The following is a 17,400-nucleotide window of genomic DNA, read 5'->3' as shown; positions in this document are numbered from 1 at the left end:
TTCTTTTTAACATTTTCTGATACAGTATACAAGCATTGTTGCCAATCTACCCTCCCACCTCACCCCAAAAGAATTTAATTATGGAGTAGGAAACTACCTGAACTTCATGGTTTAAATATCTCATGGAAAATATTTGAATGACAAAAGTAGACAAAGCACAATTGTGAAACATTCAACCATTTCCGAAAATGTGTGTTTAAACATCCATCTCTCTCTCTCTTTCTTTCTCTCTCTCCCTCCTTCCCTCCCTCCCTCCCTCTCTCTCTCACACAGACACACACACAGAGACACAGACAATTGTTGGCAAATATTCGCAAATGAAACATAAGATTAGCGAGGTTACCAGTAAATTTCTCATCTTTCATTTTGGGTTCTGGGTGAAGTTGTTATTTTTTTTCCTTTTAATCACACGGACATTGCAATCAAAACAATAGAATAATCACAGACATTTTCAGTATTTTCCTACGGAGGGGGTCTATCCCAATTTTTTTTGTTTTTTAAATTCTCTGGGTAACAGTTAAAAACAAATTGGGAATGCTCTTTTTTTTCAAACCCAAAATCTGCTAATGAAAAACAAAAAAAAGTAATAAAAACTAATTTGACATGCATTAGTGTTGGTCAGTCACCTCTCTGTTCCAAAGAAAATGTGTCTAGATTTAGGCCACTGAGTTCAATGGGCTTTGACCACAAGCTGGGTTCATGCCAAGCCCTAAAGCCATGGTGAGTGGAATAAAGATTTATTGATTAAACCATCATTGGCTGGGTTCGTACCACACAGCAACCCAACCAACCAGAACCACAGGTTAACTCAACATGACTTAACAAGGCACGGCATCCATTTCTTTAGAAGAGATCTTGGAGATCATACAGTCAAAATGTTGGCAACCTGATGCCCTCTTTATCTTCTGCCCTGATGCCTAAACCATTAAGCATGTTATCTGGGGATTGAACCAAATCATGGAGGACTCCAGATTGTGTGTCTTCGAATTCCTCATATATATCGATCTCCAAGAACAATGCAGCAGCGAAGTCCTAAATTAAAACTTGCTTTCCCCTCAACTTATGATCTCCTGTCCACCACCCCCACCCCCAGGCCTGCTTGCTAGAACAAACTCAGCTCGGTCTCCTTGAACCCCACCATGCTGGGCTCTCTTTCAGAACTGGTCCCCCCCGAATCCCCCCATTTAGCACGATGACATCATATCTGATACGACTACGTTTTAGCACAGGTTTCTGTACGCCCTAATTCATGCATGCAAACCCACTGTATTAGTAGTAGTAATAGGAAGAAGAGTTATAAAGCCACCTAACGTTGGATGTTCAGATGGGCAGGGTAGACTTGTAGACAAATGTTGGGCCACAATCTGGCTTTGTAAGAAATAAATAAAAAGAAAGGTTTCTCCAGCATCAGCTTTAAAAAGTGGAGGGCAGGCTGCTTTTAAGAGCTGCAAAACAGGCAGAGTTTTCAACAGGTATGGCAGGCATGATTTCTACTTGCCTTTCAGCTCTAATGCCTGATTTCCAGATGGCCTCCTTTCCTAGGTGGAGGGACACCTTAACAGAAATCTGCCTCTTGAAAAGCCAGCGTGTTCTGCGACCCGATCGTAAGAAATGTGCATTTTTAACCATCGTTGCAATAATGATTTCAGCCAGTGGTGAGCAATTATGCACAGTGAGACAGAAGAGATTACTCATCTTGGGGATGACAGTGTGAAGACTGATCGTTCTGGATCGCGTTAAAGTCTAGCTTGGCATAGCCGTGGTTTATTGAATAAACCACAACTGAGGGTTGCATTTGTGCTGACTGGCATGGCCGACGAACCCCCCAGCAGCTCGACCTGCCCAACCTCCTAAGCCCTCCAAATGAATGAACCTCCTTCTGCTGGAGTGCGGCATGTGGGTCCACTTGGTGGAACCCTGGAACTGCGTTGAACTATTCCCAGTTCAAATGCCCTTTTGGCTCTCGGTATCCCTGGCCCTCCCTCCCTGCGTAACTTCCTTCACTGAAGCCACTGCGCAGTTCAGTTTCTGAGGTAGATGGTCTTGTAAATGCAACAGGGTTGAGGCGCCAAGATGGCAATTGCCATTATTCAGGTGGTTCCGGGTGTAGGACAGACCAATTGAGAGATCTCCAGATTCTTCTGGGACATAACCTCCATCCTGGCTCATCACAGGCAATGCTTGCCAAGGCTGAATGGGATGTGGAACTTGAGGGCTATCTTGAAGATCTTACGATGCCCCTTGCACAGAAGAACCTATGAACATGGCATGCAAGGAAGGGACCATAACTGGAAAGAAGTATGCTTGGCCTGCTAAAAACCAATTTGGCCTTCTCCAATTTCTTTAAAAAGAATGACCTCTCTACGACTGAAACACAGCCCCAAATTAAACAGTCTCGTCTAACTAAGAGTCAGTTTTGGTCTTGCCAAGAGTCACCTGGATGAAACCTTCACAGGCAATAGACCAAAGGGAACCTTAAATACGCCTATTTTTACTAACATGACCTGCTCAAACCAAACTTCTCAAGGTAGACCTTTTGGGTTAGTGTTTCTTGGAAGACAGCTCGCTCCAGTTTACAGATGACTACCCGGTGATTGCGAATTTTGCATGTCAGAACAGAGCTACCTGTTTCTTCAGGCAGGTTTGGAGGAAAGATCTCCCTAGGTTATGATTCAGAAGGAAAGGAAAGCAGAAAGTGGAGGCTGGAGAAAACCAAGCTATTCTCAACAGAAGAGGGTCCTTAAAGGATTACGCATTGTACCTACCAGATCACCTAAAATCCAGACCAAATCTAGATTAGGAATGAGATATCGGAGCACAACGAAGAACCTTCATGGGGATCAAGTGGATGGAGGGGGTCAGATACAATTGGAAACAGAGATTCAGAAGTACTTGAAGGCTAAACAGGGCAACATCTGGCCAAATTCATCTACAAAGACCATGGACGACAACAAACAAAACTTCCAAATCAACAAAGAAAACCCAACGGGGAGGAAAAATAGACTGCCATTGCTATCATCACCAAAAGAAGCGAGGGCTGGAAAGTGTAATGCAAATTTTCTCTCGCGCTCTTTCTGTGCTGGGTTGTTTCATCTCCTTTCGTCATATGTACAGGTCCACCAGTCAAATGGTAACCACAGTGCAATGTCTCGTGAGCCTTGGATCCAGGACGGGGAGAGGAATTGTGCATTCTCTGGGCGCAGAGAATTCTGCAGACACACCGTTGGTGGAACTAAGGGGGAGTCTTTAAGTGGCGTCCACCGGGGAGTAAGCAGCTGGACATCTCCCCTTGGTAGACAGCAAAAGGCATGTTCAATAGAGCACTGATCAGTCCCAGGTTTCCTTAAAGGTGTCTTGGGCTGGGGTGCCCATTATGATACAATTTTTGTTTGATGTGCACCATGTTTCCCGCGGCTTCGTCATACTGGCTATGGTGGCGTTTCCGGAACTCCTTGAAGTTACAAAATTTGGGAAACCAAGACCATGAATTGTCTGGGAAAAGAGAGAGAGAGAGGGGGGGGGGGGAAAATTGACTCAGTATGATAGAAACAGAGATTCCTCATTTAACCCAACCCCTTTGATGATTTGGGGCCATGGTTCTCTTTTGAGAAGCGTCTGGCCACTCCAAAGGATGTTGAAGAAGCCACGAAATATAAAAAGAGAACTTCCACATCGGGATTTTCTAATAGCCGGTGTCACAAAGCATCCAAGTTCAGATTTTAGAAGAAATATCTATCATTAACAAAGAAACCATCATTTCCCCCCCTCCTTTATGTATTTACCTAATCTCATTTTAAAATCTTCCTACAAAACCTTCCAACTGGTGAGACATCACCATGGAGAAGGTCCCAGCCAGGCTAAGTTAGTGGTAGACAGTCTTTTACAGTTAAGGTAAAGGTAAAGATTCCCCTCGCACATACGTGCTAGTTGTTCCCGACTCTAGGGGGCAGTGTTCATCTCCGTTTCAAAGCCGAAGAGCCAGCGCTGTCCGAAGACGTCTCCGTGGTCATGTGGCTGGCATGACTCAACACCAAAGGTGCGCAGTTACCTTCCCACCAAAGGTGGTCCCTATTTTTTCTACTTGCATTTTTTAAAATATGCTTTTGAACTGCTGGGTTGACAGAAGCTGGGACAAGTCAAGGGAGTTCACCCCGTTACGCAGCGCTAGGGATTCGAACCGCTGAACTGCCAACCTTTCGATCGACAAGCTCAGTGTCTTACCCGCTGAGCCACTGCTCAGTGGCTAAATTACTGAACTAGTCTAGTTACTGAACTACAATTCCAGATATCTCTGGCTTGTGCTATGAGAGGCCAGGGTTCCTTACTCCTAGGTTATAATACCCCACACTTTAAATCTAAAACTACAATACTAATAAAGGTAGTCCTCAACTTACGATCGCAATGGGGACCAGAATTTCCATTGCTAAGCAAAGCGGTTGATTAAGTAAGTCATGTCCAATTTTACGACATTTTTTTTTTTTTGCCATGGTTATTAAGCATACCACTGTGTTGTTCAGTGAATCCTGCAGTTGCTAAGTGAGTCTGGCTTGCCCCACTGCCTTGACTTTGTCAGAAGTCAGCTGGGAAGGTTGCAAATAGCGAAACCTCGCAAATCCGGTGCGCTTCAACCATTGTAAAATACCTGCCGGCACCGAAATTTTGATCGGGTGGATTCTAAGGATGCTGCCAACGGTTGTAAATGTAAGGACCCCTTTCAGTGCTTTTTGTAACTTTGGTTGTTAAGTGAATCAAAGACTACCTACAATGCCTTTCTCTCTCGCTACAAGCAAAACATCTAGGCATTGACTAATATTCCCTCAATTGTTTCCTTCCATACAAAATGTTCCAGTTTAATAATGTGGGCACAATTAAACCTCCTACTTGTAAAGATTAACTGTACAGATCTGACAAAAGGCTTCGGTTACAGGAATCCCGGCGAGTTTTTCCTCTTTCAAACAAGGCACCAACAGATAAACAATGTTGGGGTTGTCTGCCTCAGTTCCCTGTTTGAATATCGGGGTAAGAAAAACTCTCCAAGTTATCAAAAAAAAAATCGGGAAGTTCATTTAGCTGCTGGATGTGAAATTCCAGCCAGCCAACTGTTTAGCTGTTCTACTCCAGTTCTCCCAAAATAGGATTCTTCAAAAAAAACAACAACTGGCCAATGCAGTTTGTACTCAAGATAGAATACACCAAATGTCAAGAAATTTAAAGGATCATTGGTTGGCTAAATTAATGTCCAATTTTAACAGGGTTTTCCTAAAACATAAATATTTTTCCAGGCAATCTGTTATTGGTTTGAATTTTAGTTTCTATTTGTATCAGTTATGCTGAAAAATGTTGCTTTTATTATACCCTGCTATTTTATCTTTATTAACCCAGCCAGACCTTTTAAAGAAAGAGGTGGCATGTACCTTCCCTAAATAAAATAAATCCGGCTCTTTTGCCTCCCACATTATGACCCGTTTTTCTAAGAAATATATAAAGCTGCCTTCTAAAAGAAGAAAGTATTTCTAGAGAAAAGAACCCAGTAAATTACATACATTAGAATAGAATAGAATAACAGAGTTGGAAGGGACCTTGGAGGTCTTCTAGTCCAACCCCCTGCTTAGACAGGAAACCTACACTTCAGACAAATGGTTATCCAACATCTTCTTAAAAATTTCCAGTGTTGGAGCATTTACAACTTCTGGAGACAAGTTGTTCCACGGATTAATTGTTCTCACTGTCAGGAAATTTCTCCTTAGTTCTAAGTTGCTTCTCTCCTTGATGAGTTTCCACCCGTTGCTTCTTGTCCTGCCCTCAGGTGCTGTGGAGAATAGCTTGACTCCCTCTTCTTTGGGGCAGCCCTGAGATATCGGAACATTGCTATCCTGTCTCCCCTAGTCCTTCTTTTCATTAAACTAGACATACCCAGGTCCTGCAACCGTTCTTCGTATGTTTTCGCCTCCAGTCCCATCTTTGATGCTCTTCTCTGCACTATTTCTAGAGTCTCCACATCTTTTTTACATCGTAAAAAGATGACCAAATTAATTCTATTCATCTTGTAGAAGCAGATTGCATGGAAAAAAAATCCATTGTTTAGTCAGTCTAGAATTTATCATCAATATATTTTATTAGGTCCATAGGATTAAAAGCTCTCCTGGGAATTTTTTCCAAGTAGATTGAACTTCGGGCCCTGTGGTTGTTGACCTCAGGTTCAAACATTCTCCATGCTTGCATTTTCCCTTGCCAAAGCCAGCAATCATTTGAAAATCTTGGCACGTCGGCTTGATTTCCACTTACCATACCGTCGGCTCGTCCGCCATGCTCGTACGGCGTAATGGAGCAATCCATCCATCCACACAAGAAACCAGCTTATACAGAATCCCAACAAGAGTCCCAGCATCAGATCAATTTCTTGCTTGGTGACGTTGTCAGTCACAAAGTAGTTCTCGGAAGAATCAACCACCGACTGGTCTCCATCATATGGGATGACATAATGAATGTGATGCCTAAGTGGTAGAGTTAAGAAGAGACAGATGGATATGAGGGAAGAAGAGAACATCATGGTTGTATGATCAAGAGAAATATTTGATTTGTCATCCCTGGCAAATTATCTTCCTGGATAACGGCTGTTATTCCTAGCTGAGCATTCCGCTAACTAAAAGCAACGTGACCACTTTTTACACTACCAAACCTTTGCAACATCCCCGTGGTCATGTGATCACAATTCAGACGCTTGGCAACTGGTTCCCGGGATCACGTGATCCTCTTTTGTGACCTTCTGACAAGCAAAGTCAATTTGGAAGCTGTTGTGGCCCGTACGCGGCCTGTGCAGCTAGTAGCTGATTCAGACAGCGAGGAGGCTGGTGCAGTGCTGCGCCAGCAGCCTGTGCAGCTGGCCCTCGAGTCGGACAGTGAGGAGGCTGGAGAAGATGCGGTGCCAGAGGTGGGGATTCAGCCTTCAGAACCTCCAGAAGCTCCCTTAAGTGAAGAGGACAAAGAGGAGGAGCCTCTTCTCGATGCACGGGTGCCCAGAACTGCCAAAAGGCAGGAGTGGCTCCTCAGGAGGAGGTCTCCTCGAGAGTAAGGCTTGGGGCTAATTGGCCACTCCCTTAGCCTATTTAAGGAGGAACACCGACTGAAGCAATTTGCAGGGAACAACTTTGTTCACTCTCCTTCGCGTCCTGATCCTAGTTCTCTTTTATCAGTTTCCTGCAAATTGCTTCTGGGCTTTCTGCCAACCACGGTAAGCTTTCAGTTATTATCCTCTGAATTCTTGGCGGCTGTTAATGCAGTTAATTAACAGCCGTTGTTGTAAAAGACTGATTTATTTAGTAAACCAAGGTTTGAACAGACTTTGTGTGTGCTGCGTTCTTTGGGGTCCGTAGCTGGGGCAGAACAGTAGCCAGCTTCGCTTAGCAACCGTGTTTCTAACTCACCTGCAGTGATTCACTTAACAGCCGTGGCAAGAAAGGTCATAAAATGGGGCAAAGCACACTTAACAACTGTCTCACTTAGCAATGGAAATGTTGGACTCAATTGCGGTCATAAGTCAAGGACTACCTCTAACGTGTTTCAACCAAGATGGGTCAGATTTTTAGTAAAGGTTGCAGAAAGCATACGGATAGTTCTCGAATTCTGAACACAATTGGGGGCCTTGACTTTCCATTACTAAGCAAGGCATTATGGAACCGTCCCTGATTTTACGACTTTTTCTCCCACGGTTATTAAGCAAATCCCTGCAGCTGTTAAGTGAATCCTGCAGTCGTTAAGCAGTGTGCGTTTTGATTTCTTTAGGATCCCAAATAGGAAAATGAGTTGTGCAGGTGGCCCTCCACTTAGAACAGTTCACTTAGTGACCATTCAAAGTTACAACTGCCCTGAAATAAATGACGTATGGCCATTTTTCACACTTACGACCGTTGCAGCATCTCCAGGGTCATGCGATCAAATTTCAGACACTTGGCAACTGACTCATATTTATGACGTCAGAGAGATCCCCTTCTGTGACCTTCTGACAAGCAAAGTCAAGGGGAGAAGCCAGATTCACTTAATAACCATTATTAACACTTATGGACCATTATTAACACTTATTAACCATTGTAGTGAGTCACTTGATTGTGTCAAAAAAGGTCGCAAAATGGGGCGAATCTTAACAACTGTCTCGCTTAGCAACAGAAACGTTGGGCTCAATTATGGTCCTAAGTCGAGGAGTAGCTGTTCTTCCTTAACCAAGCGCAATGTCAGACAAGCCAGGCCTTTGAGACTACATAAAAACGTTCATTCTTTTAACATTTCTCCTGTTTCCGTCCATCACAAATTTCAGAACTACAGTTCCGAACTACAGTTCCAAAATCCCCATCCGGCTTGTGACTTGGGAATGGAGGCAAGTTGAGCTTGTCAGGTTTTAGAAAATGCCATAGTTGCATTTTGTAAAAAAAAAAAAAGAAGAAGAAGAAGAAGAAGTTTGCATTAATATTTCATTCTCTAAGTAAGCCTAGCCATGTCTTCTCGTTTCTGGCCCTCTTGAGTTTCAAACAGGAAACTTAAGTAGGGTTGCCAGGTCTGCTTCCAAAAAATAGCAGACAAGCAGGTGTGTGTGTGTGGGGGGGGTGTTTAAGTAGTAAAAAAAAAATTAAAAAAATTACAATTAAATTATATATTTTCTTACAAACATTTTAACACGTATTAAAATAATCTCTTCAAAACTTTACTTAAAATTCAAAACATCAAATATAATAATATGTAAAATATTAAATTACATTTTAATTTCATCATAAAGCTTTTGAATAAAAAAAATGTCCACTATTTTGTGAAAAAAAATAATGTGAAAAAAGCGGACTGTCCGCTCAAATAGTGGACACTTGGCAACACTAAACTTAAGGCAAGCGAAGACTATATCTCATACCCCACTTTCAATTCCCTGTTTCCCTGGAAAGGACAAACCGAATTTATGTCTTCAGCCGGGAAGGCCAGAGTTAAAAAAAAAAAAAAAAAGACAAGAAAGCAGATAACCCAAACTGACAATCTAAAACAGAGAAAGGAAGGAAGAATAGCCTTCAATTCATTCTTTTAACTATTCAGACTTGGTCAAGGGGATCGTAGGCCAAATAAAACCGCTCTTCCCTGCCACCGCTGTGATGTGTGTGCTTCAAGTCCCTTGTCACCATCCGATCCTCCTCCCTTTTCCAATTTTCCAGCAAATGACAGTATTTTAGGACGGCGTGAAAACACATCCTGCTAATCTTAGCAATTTCAGGGCGGCTTGCACGATTCCAAGCAGTTCGTTCATTCATTTGCAAATGGGCAAGGAATCCTCTTTAGCTCGGTTATTCTAGCAAAGGGACCTCTATATAAATATAGAAAAATCAAGAGCTGGTGTACACCTCATGGCAGGCCAATTTTCTTTTAGAAAAGAGCTTTTACCCTATTTGACAGGCATCCTACTTGCTACTAGAACAGGCCCTGAAAGAATTCGATCGATAGAATTTATGTTTCTCTAGGAAAAAAGACTGCCTGTCCCAATGCTGGAGTCTATTTCAATTTCCATCACACCTTTTTTTCCCCCCACTCCTCCTCACCTTTTCAGCTCACAACGATCTTACAAATAGACGCTTGGAATCAGCAATTTTTTTTATTTATTTTTTTTACAACAAGCTGTTAATTTGCTCTGTCCTGTAGGGAATTAGGAAGTGAATAAGTGACTGTGGAAAACAGGACTATAGAAGAAATAGTTGTTTGGAACTGTTAGCCATCAATGCATCCAAAATACTAAATTGTCCTACCAGGTCAGGTTTTCCAACCTTAAGATGAATGGACTTCGATTCCCAGAATTCCCCAGCCAGCCTTGGGGAATTCTGGGAGTTGACGTTCACCCATCTTAAAGCTGCAAGAGGTTGGAAAACATTGTATTCAGGTTATCCACAAAGCAAAATCAGTTCTCCTCTTGATTCTAACCACTCTTACAGCTTTTGGGCTTTGCATTTCCAGTTCCCCTCAATTTTCCTCTTGCACACCTGTCTGTGCATCTGCTTGAAGTCGTCATTTAACTGCCCCCCCTCCTGCCCCCCCCAACAAATCCCTAACAAAACAGACCTTGTGCTGAATGCACAAACCCCTAACACCCCTCGATTATGAGAAGGTTAAAAAATGGGAGGAGAAATCTCTTTTCCCCCAACCTAACCATATCAATATACATCAGTCAATGGGTTCACAAGAGAAGCAGGTTCCCAGGTGCACTGCACCTGGAAAGGGTTCTTCATGTCTACTTGGGGGGGGGGAGGGAAGCACCTGGTTTTGGAAACCTCGGTGACGTGCAAAACTTTGGTGACCACAAGAAAAGGTTAAGGCTGTTGATGTTGGAGAGCCTCCATCCGCAAGGACAGTCTACCTTGCACCAGGTAGCAACCTCTGCAAGGCTTGGTCGGTCCCCCCCCTCCTTAAGCAGAAATTTTGTTTGCTTGGGAACCAGATGCAAAAGTCCTTTCCTCACCCAAACATCCTCATCTGGGGTTAGAAAGTCCCTTAGCCTGCCTGCCTTGGGAAACTTTTGTTTCCGAAATTGTGAGCTCAATTGGCAAGACTATTTTGTCTAACAAAGAAGCGCAAGGCTCCCCCAGCTGACTTGTGGCCCACAAAACAATTCAAATGAGCAAATGAAGGCGAGTTGAGCAAAACAGTTCTATGTCCTATGATCCAGTGACCATGCCTATTGCCAACCTACCTTCGGAAACAAACCTTGGTTTACTGAACCAGGTTCAACTCTGTTGGGGTTTCCAGCTGGACTAGAAACCTGCAGGAACTGTTCTGCTGGGTCGGTCAGGCTGAAGGGACCCCTGGATTCTTCCCCACCTTCGCTTTTCTATGGGGAGGGGGCTTCTTGGGGAGAAAACTTTCAAACAACAGAGGGACAACAGCCCTTCCTACCCATTTCCCTTCCAGATTCCCTGCTACAAGGTAGACTGCTCTTACAGATGTAGGCTCTCAAATGTCAACAGCCTACCACCCTTTCCTATGCCTTGGTTTTGCTGGGAGCTCTTTCGAAAGCCATCCAAACGGCTGCTGTGCTATGCAAACATTTGACATCACTGGCTGACGTTTGCCACTAAACACATCCACGCAATTGGCCAAAATCCCTCCCTCCCTCCCTCCCTCCCTCCCTTCCTTCCTTCCTTCCTTCCTTCCTTCCTTCCTTCCTTCCTTCCTTCCTTCCTTCCTTCCTTCCTTCCTTCTCCTCCCACTTATGACTGTATGACTGTAACCTTGTTGCTGATTTCCTTAAGATTTACATTGACTGTATTCCTATGATTGTCATTAAGGGTTGTACCTTATGATTCTTGACGAATGTATCTTGTCTTTTTATGTACACTGAGAGCATATGCACCAAGACAAGTTCCTTGTGTGTCCAATCACACTTGGCTAATAAAGAATCCTATTCTACTCCTTCCTTCCTTCCTTCCTTCCTTCCTTCCTTCCTTCCTTCCTTCTTTCTTTCCTTCCTTCCTTCCTTCCTCCCTCCCTCCCTCCCTTCCTTCCTTCTCCTCCCACTTATGACTGTATGACTGTAACCTTGTTGCTGGTATCCTTAAGATTTATATTGACTGTTTCCCTATGACTATCATTAAGTCTTGTACCTTATGATTCTTGACGAACGTATCTTGTCTTTTTGTGTACACTGAGAGCGTATGCACCAAAGACAAATTCCTTGTGTGTCCAATCACACTTGGCCAATAAAAAATTCTATTCTATTCCTTCCCTTCCTTCCTTTCCTTCTTTCCTTCCTTCCTTCCTTCCTTCCTTCCTTCCTTCCTTCTCCTCCCACTTATGACTGTATGACTGTAACCTTGTTGCTGGTATCCTTAAGATTTATATTGACTGTTTCCCTATGACTATCATTAGGTGTTGTACCTTATGATTCTTGATGAATATATCTTTTCTTTTTATGTACACTGAGAGCATATGCACCAAAGACAAATTCCTTGTGTGTCCAATCACACTTGGCTAATAAAGAATCCTATTCTACTCCTTCCTTCCCTTCCTTCCTTCCTTTCCTTCCTTCCTTCCTTCCTTCCTTCCTTCCTTCCTTCCTTCCTTCCTTCTCCTCCCACTTATGACTGTATGACTGTAACTTTGTTGCTGGTATCCTTAAGATTTATATTGACTGTTTCCCTATGACTATCATTAAGTCTTGTACCTTATGATTCTTGACGAATGTATCTTGTCTTTTTGTGTACACTGAGAGCGTATGCACCAAGACAAATTCCTTGTGTGTCCAATCACACTTGGCCAATAAAAAATCCTATTCTATTCCTTCTTTCCTTCCTCCCTCCCTCCCTCCCTCCCTTCCCATGATTTTATAACGCTGACCTTCCTTGGAGGCCCGTCGTACAATCGAAAGCCCAACAAATGCACCAGGGAAAAAAAAAACACCTTCAAATTCAAGCTTTAACCCAAACTGCCATTTGTACTTCACGTCTGAGAGAGGGCTAAAAGTGGCGTGCCCCCTCTTCCCCTCCCAGAAGGTCTCCCTTGTCCCCCACCCACCCACCCACCTGCACCCACAAAGGGGCCAAATGTAGGGCTTACCTTCCACAGTTGCAATGACAGACCCGATCTTCTCCTCTCAGATGCGGTAAGATATAATTATGAAATCGGTCAAGAAGAGCATTCATGTCCATTAAACATGCTATTGCCTGAAAGAGGCCAAAAAAGGTTTGATCAGGCCTTGGAAAAATTAAGGAAAAAAAAAAAACAACCACCTAAAAACACAGAGCCACCTTTTAGAGGGAACGAAGGAAGGAGAAACCAACCCCCAAAATTGACGCCTTTCCTCCTTCCCCCCCCCCCACCTCCCCAGCTAATAAAAGCACCAGTGTCTCTTTCAATTCGGTACCTGTAGAGGTTACAGGGATCCCGTCATGCATGCATTGAGAAGAAGAGACCGTTCTCGACCCGAAAAAGCCCAGGACTTGGGAAGGAGAGGGAGGGAGGGGAGAGAGCAAGATCAGAGAGGAAGAGGGGAAGCTAAAAAACCCCACCAGAAAAAAAAATGAAATTGAAGGGGTTAAGAAGGAAGGAAGGAAGGAAGGGAGGAAGGAAGGAAGGAGGAGGAGGAAGGAGGGAGGGAGAAAGAGAAGGGGAGGGAGGAAGGAAAGAATAATGGGAAGGAAGGGAGGAAGGAAGGAAGGAGAAGGAGAGAGGAAGGAAAGAATAATGGGAAGGAAGGGAGGGAGGAAGGAAGGAAGGAGACAGAGAAGGGGAGGGAGGAAGGAAAGAATAATGGGAAGGAAGGAAGGAGAAAGAGAAGGGGAAGGAGGGAGGAAGGAAAGAATAATGGGAAGGATGAAGGAAGGAAGGAAGGAGAAGGAAGGAAGGAGAAAGAGAAGGGGAGGAAGGAAGGAAAGAATAATGGGAAGGAAGGAAGGAAGGAGAAAGAGAAGGGGACGGAGGAAGGAAAGAATAATGTGAAGGGAGGAAGGAAGGAAGGAAGGAAGGAGAAAGAAGGAAGGAGAAAAGGGGAGGAAGGAAGGAAAGAATAATGGGAAGGGAAGAAGGAAGGAAGGAAGGAAGAGAAGGGGAGGAAGGAAGGAAAGAATAATGGGAAGGGAGGGAGGGAAGAAGAAAGGAGAAGGGGAGGAAGGAAGGAAAGAATAATGGGAAGGAAGGGAGGAAGGAAGGAAGGAGAAGGAAGGAAGGAAGGAGAAAGAGAAGGGGAGGAAGGAAGGAAAGAATAATGGGAAGGAAGGAAGGAAGGAGAAGGGAGGAAGGAAGGAGAAAGAGAAGGGGAGGAAGGAAGGAAAGAATAATGGGAAGGAAGGAGAAGAAAGGAAGGAGAAAAGGGGAGGAAGGAAGGAAAGAATGGGAAGGAAGGGAGGAAGGAAGGAAGGAGAAAGAGAAGGGGAGGAAGGAAGGAAGGAAAGAATAATAGGAAGGAAGGAGAAGGAAGGAAGGAAGGAAGGAGAAAGAGAAGGGGAGGGAGGGAGGAAGGAAGAGAGGCAAGAATCCGAGGAAGAAGGCAGGCAAGGCAAAGCAAAGCACCCTTACCATCACAACCGAAGCCCCCAGGATCAGAAATATCATGGTGTTCGTATTCATGGACCTCGCGGGGAAACTGACAGCTGCCCTGTCACTTTCCTGCAGGCCGCCCCCCCCCAGCCGCTTCCCCCACAGGAAAGAGGAGAGAAAGGGGGCCCAGCTTTCCGCGCAGAGGTCAGAGACGGCCGCATAGAAGCTCTTCAACCTGAACTGCAATTCTGGCAGGGGGGGAACCTCCTCGGCCCCCCCTCCCTCCTGCAAAGCATAACAAAACGCAGGCGGCAACCGCTGCTGCTGCTGCTCCTCCTGGACCCCCCACCCCCACCTCCCCCCCACCCCCAACCCCCTTAAAGCTGGCTCTGGCTTCTTCTTGGCTTCCTTCCCTCTTGAACTGGCTTATTCCAATCTCTCTGCCTTGGCCCCGGCCAGAGGGAGCATCCTTGCAGGTTCAGGCAGGTACCCAGGGCGAACCGGAGGATAAGCCGAAGCCAAACCGGACGGAAGGCTGAACATCGCCCGGTGCCGCCGCTGCTGCACCGTCCGGGGGAGAGCGCCGCGTCAGGGCGAGGAGCAGAGCCAGGGCCAGCTTTAAACCGAGCCATCCAAGCCCAGGCAGGCAGAAAAGCAGCCCCAGCCAGCCCTTGGCATCACTTCCCGCTTCTCCCGGTTCGATCCCCCCCACCAAAAATAAAATCGCTCTCTTTCCAAACCGGGGGAAGCGATTGGTGCAAAGCTGGTGGTGTGTCCTGGAAGGAGGGTGAAGGAGGGGGGGGGGAGAGAATAAATATTTCCCCTCCCCTTTCGTCTCTCTCTCTCTCTCTCCCTCCTTCCCTCTCTTCTCCCTCCCTCCCTCTCTTCTCTCTCTCTCTCTCTTCTTCCCTCCCTCTCTTTCTTTTTCTCTTCCCTCCCTCCTTTTCGGTGGGGGGGGGCTCAAATAAGAACATCAGCCTGAGAAAACGCAGAAGGGACGGGCTGACATCATAAGCCCCCCCCTTTTTCCCCCCCCCCCTCTCCTCCAAAAGAGACTGCAAAAGCCCGGCGCTTGGGCAGGCGGGGTGGGGTGGGGGGGAGAGCGGGGAAGACCCTTCCCCTCTTCCCCAAAAAGACACATTCACCAGCCTTTGCTGTTTTCCTAGCTTCTTAATGCTATTGGGTGGGGGGGGGGGACAAGGGGTGTCTTCCAGAAAGAGGGGTGGATGGATGGATGGATGGATGGATGGAGCAACGGTCCCCAAAGCCTAAACTGGAGATGGATTTGGAGGGTGGTCCCTTTTTTGGGGGGTTGTGTGAGGGGGGGGGAGTTATGAAATCTTGGGCATCCATCCCCCTCGGGCATTATGCAGGCAAAGAGGGGGTGCATGCGTTTGTGTGGGTGTTAATAATAATCATGATAAGGAGGAGGAGAGTATACAAAGGAATGGGGTACCTTTCTCTCCCTCTCCTGCCCCAGATCAAACCGTACCACCCAGAGAGGCAAGCAGCTTGAAGGGTCAGTATCAAAGCTTTTGGTAACACCCCCACCCCCTTTTTTTTGCCCCCCCCTCCTCAAACCGGGCTATTTCCCCCCCTCCCCACCTTCATCATCCTCCCTACGTATTGTCTCTCTCTTTTCCTCCCCCCCTCTCCCATTCAGCCCCACCCAGTCCCATTTTGAATAATGGGACATTCCTGGACCACCCCCCCCCAATTCCCCATCAAAAAAATAAAATAAAATAAAAGAGCTTTGACAACCGTGGTTTCTTCACCCCCCACCCCCCACTTCCCAGGGCCAGCCATTCCTTCACCGCCCCCCCCCCCCACCATCACAAGAAACCAAGGATTTTTTATTTTAATATTTTTTTTTTTACCTATTTGTAGTGGCGTTGATGCTCCATCTTAAAAAAAAGGTCCTTGCAGGGAAGGAGGGGGGCGCGACTCCGCTGCGTATCCTTCCTGTGTTTACAATCCGGACTCCTTTCCTTACTCTCAGCCCCTCTTCCCCATCCCACCGCCCCCCAAAATATAAAGAAGCTGCACCCCCCCCCTTCCTTTTTCCTAGCTCCTTTATAATCGAAATGGTGTTTGATCAAAATGGGGAGGGAGGGAATCTCTCTCTCTCTCTCTCTCTCTCTCTCTCTCTCTCTCTCTCTCTCTCTCTCTCTCTCTCTCTCTCTCTCTCTCTCTCTCTCTCTCTCTCTCTCTCTCTCTTCCTGGCTCCTCTTCCCAGCCGCTGGTCTTAGTACCAAAATCCGTTGCCTCCCACCTTGCTTTGAAAGTCCCTTCTCTCCCCACCCCAACCTACCACCACCACCACCACCACCCCCAGAAGAAGAAAAAATAATTCCACCTTTTTATTCGGAGCTTCTCAGAATAAATTGCATTTCTGGGCCAATGGACTTGGTTCCCCGCAACCCCTCAAAAGTGAGGTTAACTTTTAGGGGGGACCAAAAAAAGAAAGAAAGAAAGAAAGAAAGAAAGAAAGAAAGAAAGAAAGAAAGAAAGAAAGAAAGAAAGACAGAAAGAAAGAAAGAAAGAAAGAAAGAAAGAAAGAAAGAAAGAAAGAACGAACACAGGAAACACACAAATGCAATTTAAAAGGAAATGTGGGGGGGGGAGAAGGAGGGGAGAATTGGAAGGGGGGGTGCACCTCTTTGGTCCCCGCCTCTGACAGCTTCCTAGGAGACCTCCAGTCCAAAGTTATTCAGAAGCATCAAGTTGCAAAAAAAGGGGGAAAAAAATGCCTGCCTTCTCCAGGGCACCAACACATATTGCGTGGCTGCACCACACCCCCTTTCCCCCCCCCTCCAAAGCTTTGGGTTTGAGCATGGCAGAAACTCATGCGTGTCTTCTGGCTCTTCTCCTGGTCAGTCTTCAAAGTGATTTGGCGGATTTAGCTCGGATCAATTTTTGGGGGCTGCAGCATGGTTAATTCCTAGCTGACATAGAAGAACAGTCTCTTCCCTCCTTCGGCCAGGCGCTGAAGAGAATGTTAACAGTTCCCCGTTCACACATGACAAAAAAAAGAGTCCCTGCTATTAAATGCTTAACCCTGTTTCAGACCCCGGGCATCTTAAAGTCTTGCTTGACAAGGTCCCCTTGGTGGTTTGCGAACTGACCGGGTTTAAATAAGCCAAAAATGTGTGGGGTTTCCTTTTCAAAGTTCTCAAAATCGAGGAAAACCCATTTGGGAAGTGTATTGGTTTCACCTTGGTCTTCCTTGAAATGTGCAAGGGATTTGTGTGTGTGTATGTGGGAGGGAGGGAGGGAGAGAGAGAGAGAGAGAGAGAGAGAGGAAGAGGGAGGGGGAGAGAGAGAGAGAGAGAAGGCAAGGAGATGCTATTTTACTTTTCTTTTTTTTTTTAAATTAAAAGTTTTTACAAATGCTATTTTCCTTGAAGAGAT

The 17,400-nt window shown here is 45.4% G+C and overlaps 1 protein-coding gene across 4 annotated transcripts; it reads right to left on the bottom strand.

Moving 5' to 3' along the window:
• Window positions 1-339: 339 nt before the first annotated feature.
• On the bottom strand, window positions 340-16,597 carry TMEM240 (transmembrane protein 240). 4 transcript variants are annotated; one of them, XM_087879341.1, is made up of 4 exons: window positions 16,346-16,597; window positions 12,571-12,677; window positions 6,286-6,494; window positions 340-3,492 (listed from the first exon to the last, which is right to left on the bottom strand). In XM_087879341.1, exons 2-4 carry the CDS (start codon window positions 12,660-12,662, stop codon window positions 3,344-3,346), a joined length of 450 nt encoding a protein of 149 aa, XP_087735467.1. In that variant the 5' UTR covers window positions 12,663-12,677; window positions 16,346-16,597; the 3' UTR covers window positions 340-3,343. The 4 variants fall into 4 exon arrangements, with proteins under 4 accessions (XP_087735467.1, XP_087735465.1, XP_034290769.2 ...); XM_087879339.1 differs by lacking the exon at window positions 16,346-16,597 and adding an exon at window positions 15,867-15,999; XM_034434878.3 differs by lacking the exon at window positions 16,346-16,597 and adding an exon at window positions 14,029-14,993.
• Window positions 16,598-17,400: the final 803 nt, after the last annotated feature.

Source organism: Pantherophis guttatus, chromosome 15 (assembly GCF_059756535.1).
Source record: "Pantherophis guttatus breed Tessera chromosome 15, ASM5975653v1, whole genome shotgun sequence".
NCBI classification, from domain to species: Eukaryota; Metazoa; Chordata; class Lepidosauria; order Squamata; family Colubridae; genus Pantherophis; species Pantherophis guttatus.
Note: the sequence above shows the minus strand (reverse complement) of the source record. Positions and strands in the feature narration are given on the sequence as shown.